This window comes from Mesitornis unicolor, unplaced genomic scaffold (genome assembly GCF_000695765.1).
Source record: "Mesitornis unicolor isolate BGI_N332 unplaced genomic scaffold, ASM69576v1 scaffold43537, whole genome shotgun sequence".
NCBI lineage: Eukaryota > Metazoa > Chordata > Aves > Mesitornithiformes > Mesitornithidae > Mesitornis > Mesitornis unicolor.
In genome coordinates this window covers 44,213-52,814 of record NW_010199234.1, presented here as the reverse complement: position 1 = coordinate 52,814, position 8,602 = coordinate 44,213, and the positions used below count along the sequence as shown (strand labels likewise).

The 8,602-nt window shown below is 39.2% G+C and overlaps 1 protein-coding gene across 1 annotated transcript in view; it reads left to right on the top strand.

The window, feature by feature from the left end:
- Window positions 1-7,636, top strand: part of GPR183 (G protein-coupled receptor 183) — an 8,939-nt gene extending 1,303 nt beyond the window's left edge. Inside the window, exon 2 of the mRNA XM_010189392.1 lies at window positions 6,532-7,636. Coding sequence (XP_010187694.1) covers window positions 6,532-7,636 — 1,105 coding nt within the window. The remainder of the gene's footprint in view (window positions 1-6,531) is intronic.
- Window positions 7,637-8,602: the final 966 nt, after the last annotated feature.

Below are 8,602 nucleotides of genomic sequence, written 5' to 3'. Positions count from 1 at the left end.
GCAGGAATGTCACTGTCAGTGGCATTCTTTTGTTCTTCTTTTGTATATTTGCTGTATTTTATGCCCTCTCCTTTTTAAACTGAGTATACCTAGGTGAATAAACAGCAGGGAGGTTAATCATCTCAGCATCAGCACAGCTCTTCACACCAACATTCGACTTTAGCAGAGCTGATTTATAGTAGATAGTTCTCACATCTTCATAGGACGGATCACATTTGGAAAGAGAGATCCAACAGATAAGAGCAAGACATGTACACTTCAAATGACTTCCACTTTTTCTTTAACTGGTTGTGGAGCATTTCAACTCAACTTCTTTATTTCCATTTCGCTTATTGCAGCTTCTACTATTTTTGAGCGCCAAATGTAACTGTCACACAGCTTTGCAAAACAGATAGTAAGATATAAAAGCAGGACTAGAAATATCCTACATACAGTGCACACATCTGCAAATTCTGTTAAGAACTTAAAGAATATCGTAATGCTTCATAGACATCATTAAGAGAATTAATTTATGAAAGGAAGACTTTGAATTCTCTGGAGTGTGGCTTACAAATCTGGCTTTAGTATTCCACCAAATCTGGGTCTACACTAAGGAATAATTAAAGCACCAGCCTAGAAACTCTCTCAAAGTTAGCCGTGGGTTGTGACCTAGGAATTCAGTCTGCAGGTCATCAGGCCTTCTCGTTGTAATTTAGGACACAAAACTCCACAGGTTTGAAGAACAGTAAATCAGCATAACGCACTAGAAGTGCTCGAGTGTTAAAGTATTAGAAAGAAACAGGAAGCTTTAGGACACGCCTGTCTCTTGCCTCAGCTTTTATTAAACCACGTGTTGTTCCCAAGCTGCCAATATATTCAACCAGATATAAGCACCTTAGGTATCTGTTCTTTCTGTATTAACAACTGTGCAACTTAGCATTCACATTTTTTAACGTACATTAGTCAAATCAAGGCCTTTTCTCAAACACAGAAAACACTCTACTATGAAGTTTACTTCTATGGTGTATTAGAAATTCAAACAGCAAATATGACTAGTCAAAAGAAAACAATTTTAGAGATTAGGGAAAACACAACCAGAGGATTGCATATTTCCCATCTTCTACTGTTTTTAAACTCTATAAGAGTTACATAGCTTACACATTTAGAGGGCTGTAAGCTCAGTAAATCCTCAGATCAGGCACTGCAGGTAAAGAGAAGACTCCTTCCCAGCCATTCCTTTTAACTCATTTACACTCTTTATGCAGACATAAACAACATTATTCCCCAATACTCTTTGTTAAAGAAATATGGTTCATCCATGTCCAGATGCCTAAATCATACTATGTATAGATCCAGGAGAGATCTTTCTAATGATCTGCCTCACCTTTCCAAGAATTTAATTGATATCCCTCTTAAATTAGCTACTGGACAGATGGACCAGGGATTCATCCGCAAAGAACGAAAATTAGGAAGAGACAGGCAAATCACATATTAGGTTACAATACACAGTTAAAGCCCTTTACATGTTTCCTGTTCTGCTGAAAAGACAGATGGTGCTCCTTCAGCAAAAGCAGGAGACGAGAACAAGAAAACTCATTTAGCATACAGAGAGCAACAGCTCTGTATCACTGCTTGCACATAATCCAAATCCATGTAATCCAAGGTTGCAACATGGCAAATGCTGGCTCATAACTTCAGTCAAATAAAGTCAAATATTACCATAGCTTGGTAACAGTCAAATGTATGTGACATTATGATACTACACATAAAGCTCATCATACATTAGCATGACTATGAACCAGGGCTTTGGATCACATAGGACTTCCAGACGGCAGCCACTGCTCTGTTCATCAGACCCCTTTTGTAGCAGACACACTACTCTGAGCTGGCTGCAGTTTAAATGTAAACCAAATAAATAATGTCAGTCAAATGTTTTCACAGAAAACCAATCTCCTGAAACAACTTACTTTCCTTCTTTGATGAGATTACAAAATTGGCTTAGAAAGCCACCTGCACAGATTTCAAACTTGCAAGGTATTGCAAGCAGCTTGACATGGTACTGTGATTATTTTCGTCAAGTGGATACTGTTGCTATCAATCATCAAGGAAGCACACAGAATAGACGAAAAGCTGGCCAGCTAACAAAAAGTGAAACTTTTTCCATTACTAGTCAGAAAACAAATACAATGCTAAGCCTTGAAAATGGCAAGTGAGAGAACAATAAAGAATAATCTGTGCTGTTTGCAAGCCTGGGCATAATAGTAAAGATAATTTTAAACTCTCCCAGGCGTAAGGTCCTCCCAGGTAGAAGCAGAGAGCCATGGCCATGCCCATAGACTGGAGATATCCTAGGACAAAGTGAACCTGAGAAGTACTCCAGGATCACAGTGAATAAAATTCAAGAACTCCCAGTGCAATGCTATGCATATCTGTCTCGGGTACCAAACCAACTGAGCAGAGAAGGCAGGGAGGCAGTGGTGAGGATGCTTCCGGGTGCACCGATACCCAAGAAGCATCTGGAACACCACCTCCTGTGTGGGACCAAGCTGGGGTTAGAACAGAGGTCACAAGACTGTTTAGCCTTGTGGTGAGACGGAGAAGTTCACCGTGAACTGCCAAAACTATGAGGCTGTATATATGGGAAAGGCTCAACAAGAACAGCATCTGCAAATTAATTTTAAAGATATTTAAATAAAAGACACCTATATTTTTTAAAAGGGAGGTTAACTGACCAAAAACTACAGTACAAATGGCTAATTTGCTTTCTCTTCAGTTCTCCAAATTAAAACCAAAGAGCATTTCGGAAAATACACTTTAAAGGTAAAGTTAGTGGAATCCATTGACAAATAACTAAAATAATAACATAACCTGGATTATACAGGCGGTCACACTAAATGAGCAAGTGGTCTCTTTGCACTACAACTTTACAGGCCTGTGTTATTGAGCACTGTGTGTCTGTAGACTCAGGAAAAAGTAAAAACCTGAACAGCCTTCTTTACAATACCAATATAAAGACAAGAATCTTAACTCATACTTTATGCCTTATAAGTCTGCATGTGTAACTATGCCAAAAAGTTGTGGCAACATTTTCTAAAATTATTAAATTGGTAATTTTTTAAGTACCATTAATAAACTCAGAAGGCCACTGTGGAGGGGTATTCAATCCAACAACCTAGAGGACCAAACACTCGGGTAGTGATTCTAGAGGGTCAATGGTGCATCTGGATTCATGACATTCAACGGCCATGTTCCCATAAGGTATTCAGGCACACAGCTCATTGAAATCAGTAAGAATCAAGCCCAGTTAGTCTGAGGTTTACAGCAGTAAGGAGGTAGCATTCTCCATTTTTGCTCCAAGAATGCAAAACACACTAAAAGAACCCAAAATGGGCCTGCAGCTGCTTTGTCAGATACATTCTGTGGAGGATGGCATATGCTCTGTAGGTATAACAAGCTGATCACTAAGGATTGCTGCCAACAACCAGCAACCTGACACAAGGAATAGGACTCAAAAAAAAAAGTCTTCTTTTCCTTCTTAATAATCCAGAGATCTTCTAGCTAGAAAGTATTTTTTTAATGCAGCCTTGTTCAAGATAGAGAAGAAAAGGTGAAATACCTGCTGAGGTGAATGGAGCTCATCCAAACAAAGAAGTTACCATAGCTCAGCTGATGCACATTAAGTCGTTACATGATAGCAACTTTATAATCTCTTTGGGCCCCAAAACACAGACAGTATCTTGAGGGTTTGTTTGGTTTTTTAAATGAAATATATTCAGCTAATAGAGCACCTAGACACCACGGTGACTGCTCAAAAATGCCCATATATACCGACACATAAACAAAGTACAATTGCTTATCTAGAGTATTTTAAAATGTGCACTCTACATTAACAGCCAGAATATTTTGGGTATAACAGAGGATCAGGAAGAACCCTTTCTCCACAACAGGGCTGAATCCCACATCCTCTGTCAAGGAGCACAGCTTAGCTGCTGTGCACACTGCCCTGGAAGGGCCATGAGCTGTGGTCCCCCAGCTTTCTTCTCATCTGCTTGTGGTCCGTGTGTCCTGCCATGGACATTCCCCACGAATATCCATGCTAACATCATGGAAAGACACAAACTGTCTCTCAGCCAGCACTTCTTTTCAATACAGCCATGGTTTTATGCGAGGCTGAACATCCTATTTTGAGCAACAACAAAGATTAATTTACTTCATTAAAGATCTGACTTCATAACACAAAACTAGGTAACATGTTTCACAAAATTCTACTTGATGTAAAAAAAAATAAATTCACTCAAAGTATGGAACCACAGTTAAATGTGTTCGTGGAACAGACACTCTACATCTTACAAACATTTACAGAAAGACAAATGAACAGGCATGACAATTATGCACGTTATTTATGAACCAAAACTACGACAACTTTACAGTGAAAATAAAATGATGCAGTTAATAGGCTGTAGCTAATTGCTGCAATAGAACTGTTTTTCATAATTCATAGATTATTTTTCCTTACATATGTTTAAGGAATGATTTTACCTACATTTAAGGAAGAGATAAGTAGAAGATAGATGTCATGCTAGGCATGTGAACAAGTAATCAGAAGCATTTAAATGAAAGAAACAAAACAAAATACCTCACTGACTCTTACCTAGGTGCCTACACAAACCCACACCGTTTTCTGCGGTCTGTTACACTTGTGTAAAACAAGAGCCATCCTAGACACTTCTATAAGAGAAAAGACAGAACAGGAGGAAAGTATACCAGAGCTATCCTCAGGGTAAAACCGCTATGTTAATCAATCAGCAAACACACTAACACCAAGATACTGTGCATGATGTAGAATTAACTAATAGTAAATCACAGATGTTCGCTCTACCGCTGGAGTTGCTACTTGCCAGTTTAATGCCCTTATTCACACCACAGAACTCCCACTTCAGATTTGACTTCCAACCCCGAGTGCAGCATTCCCACATGGTACAGACTCCATGGGTATCTAAGAATTTGAACATTATACAGCTCTCAGGAGGAAATCACTCACCTGTCTTTCCTACTGAGCACCACAGTATATTAAATCTGTATTTGCTATCTGGATGCTACATTTCTTCTTTAAACAGAAGCAATCTAACACATTTATGTATGTTAATACACATCACCCACTATCTGCAGATTTACTGTTTAACAGAGAACATTATGCACTCCTCCTAAACTAGCAAAAAGTCTGATCAGACTGACTTATAACACAGTACAAGCTGCAGGTACATTAATTGTGAACAACCTGAAATAAGTAGGGCAATCTCCTCAAAACATGAAAGAAGACACTAACCCTTTAATGCTTTCACAAGTTAATAAAAGGATAATGAATACTTTCTAAAATGTGTAGTTTAAAACCCTTAGAACTGAGAGGCATTTTCCAGAAATATCTTCTAAGCTACAACAGGCTGCAGTTACTTGTAAATATTATGTGTTGAAAGGCAGATCCTCAGAAACCACCTCTATATTTTAATTAAAGGTACCAGATGGACCTAAAACTCAGGTTACAGCAGCTTTTATCTCCAGGTACTATTCTGCAGTACAGCAGAAGCAACCTTGTTTTGACTGCTGTTTAATCCATTTAAGTACCTCTAAGAGGCACCATTCCAGAGAACAGCTGCCCAAGCAGTAACGTCAGATGCCCCATCCTTTCTGACACTTATGCTTACACTACGCAAGTGCCAGGTAACAAAACATCTAAGAAATATTCTGTACTGGAAGCAATATCAACAGGATGGGGTTCTTTCCACTTCTGAAATTCTGTTGGATCAGATTTTATATTTTCAAGTGCCCCAAATCACTGCCATTTTGCAGCTCTTCCATGCTACTTCTGAATGTGCAGGTTATACAATTTCTAAAACCTATTAAACTGACAAGGTGTAAAATACTTCAGCTGGGTTCTCTCTCTCTTGTAGCACCACCGAAGAGTGTCTAAAGTAGTAGTCTGAAGATTTTATGTATGTAACAATATTTGAATTAAGTTCCAAAAGCCAATTCTTAAAGCTAGCATTAAGCAAGCTGAATTATACGCCAATATGGTAAGTATCCTGAAAAAAAACGGTTTCTCTGAGTAAGTTAAACAAAAACTCACTAAAAATTAACTGAAACACACTTAAATTATTTTGTCTGCTTGTCTGACCCTTGGAAACTTTCTATGAACATTTATCACGTGGTTTCTTCAGATTCCTTTTTCCCCTTGGATTGCTTTGAACAGCCTCCCACCTCCTGACCATCTAAAAGTTTCACTTTCCAAATAGATTACATCCCTGGTTTATCATTTTGCCCTGTCTGATTTTTTTCGGGAGAGAAGGGATTGGGATCAAAACAGAAAAGCCAAAAAAAGCCACCTTTTTTGTTTGTTTGCTTTCAGACTGAGGCTTGAAAAGTATTTCACCATAATGAAGTTTCATTTCAGTATTTTGCAATCCTGCTGTTTGCAACAGAGGTTGGTTGTTGTTCTGCAGAAGTTTATCTGCATTTATAAAATGTGCCCTTTTGGGGTTTTCTTTTATCCGTTAGGTCTACTGAGCTTCCTGTGACCACAGCGCTTACAGAGATGGACGCTTTCACAGCTTCTCATATGAACATTTCCACCTGCGACTTGTACGAGCACAAGGACACAGCACGGATACTCCTCAGCGTCTTCTACAGCTCCATCTTAATTCTTGGGGTGCTCGGCAACACCATTGCCCTCACTGTCATTTTTAAAAACAGAAAGAAGATCAACTCCACCACCCTCTACTCAACAAACCTCGTCCTCTCCGACCTCCTCTTCTGCCTCGCCCTGCCCACCAGGATCGCCTACTACGCCCTGGGGTTTCACTGGCCCTTTGGGGAGGCGCTGTGCCGAATAACCGCGCTCCTGTTCTACATCAACACCTACGCGGGTGTCAACTTCATGACGTGCTTGAGCATCGACAGGTTTTTCGCTGTCGTCCACCCCTTCCGATACAAGATCCGAAGGATTAAATACGCCAAGGGCATCTGTGTCTTTATTTGGTTTCTTGTATTTAGTCAGACTTTCCCGTTACTTATACAACCCATGTCACAGGAAGAAATAGACAGGACTACATGCATGGAATATCCAAACTTTGAAAAAATAGCACATCTACCATTTATACTCCTTGCTGCCTGTTTAGTAGGGTACCTTATTCCCCTGGGGATTATATTATTTTGCTACTCTCAGATCAGCTGCAAACTTTTTCAGACGGCCAAGGAAAACCCACTGACTGAAAAATCGGGGATAAACAAAAAAGCCATCAATACAATCATATTTGTAATTATAGTGTTCATCATCTGCTTCACCCCTTATCACGTTGCAATAATAAAACACATGATTAAGAAGCTTCAGAGTGAGCCCTCGTGTGCTGAAAATAAAGTTTTCCAGAAGTCACTCCATTATACTGTATTTCTGATGAATTTTAACTGCTGCCTGGATCCCTTCATCTATTTCTTTGCATGCAAAGGATACAAGAGAACTGTAATGAAAATACTGAGACGGCAAGTGAGCGTATCAATCTCAAGCGCTGCCAGGTCACATCATGAAGAAAGCTCACGCGAGGTGGGAGAAACGCAAATGTCAATACTTGCAAAATCTCCCAATGGAAAGCTACCTGAAAAATAAAGTCTGTAGTATATAGTACACCGCAGTGAAACAAGCTTCAAAATCCAGGGTCTGCAGTAAAAACTCTTTGTGCTGCCTGTACAGCAGCTTAAGTAAGATATTGTTTCTCAGGATGCCAGGAAATCAAGGAGTGATGTTGGACTGAACAAGAATTGTTACCGGACAGCAGGAAAACCCATATTTCCGAGCCGAATAATTTTGACTGATCTCTTGATTTTTTCCAGGAAATATGCACCATTGTGAGTGTCCAAATTCTGTACTGCACATACGTATGCCTGGATGTTATTAACTCAAGCAAAGACTTGATTCACAGTCTGGGTGTCTGAAAAAGGATTAAATAAAAATAGCTTACAATTCGTATTGACTACAACCAGAACACCTGCAAATTGCGAGACCTCTCACTGAGCTCCAGTTACAGCAATGGCTTGGCCAGCCAAGTCATACAAGTGAAGAAATCAAACTTTGAGAACAAAATGGACAATTTCTGTGCATGTTTGACTGTAACAAGTGCTTAGTTTATAGCTCTTTGGAGGTGAAACTGCATTTTGTAGTAGTTGGAGCACGAATGTCTTATCGGACAATTCATAGATAGCATTGCCAAATGTAATGGATGAAAAGCCAATGAACTGTTTGGTTCTCCGCAACACTGACTATCTCCTGTATGTTAAATCACTCATCTTTGCAAGGTGTATTATCTCTTTACTCCTTTTTCCTAAAGGAGAACTTTTCTTTCCAGTGTGTATTGTAAAGAGTCTGTAGTCCACTTGTATATAAATTATTTATGAACACAAAAATCTAAGTTGAAGCAAGAGACTGTAATATGAAAACTGTGCCGTTTCAGTTAAAAGAGCAGTGATACAGGGTTCTTAAGAACTTCTGCTGAGGTCAGACATGGACACAAGGCAAAAAAGTCTTAGAAACAGAAATATAAATGTTCATAGATGAAGCTTCCAAAAAGCAAATTAA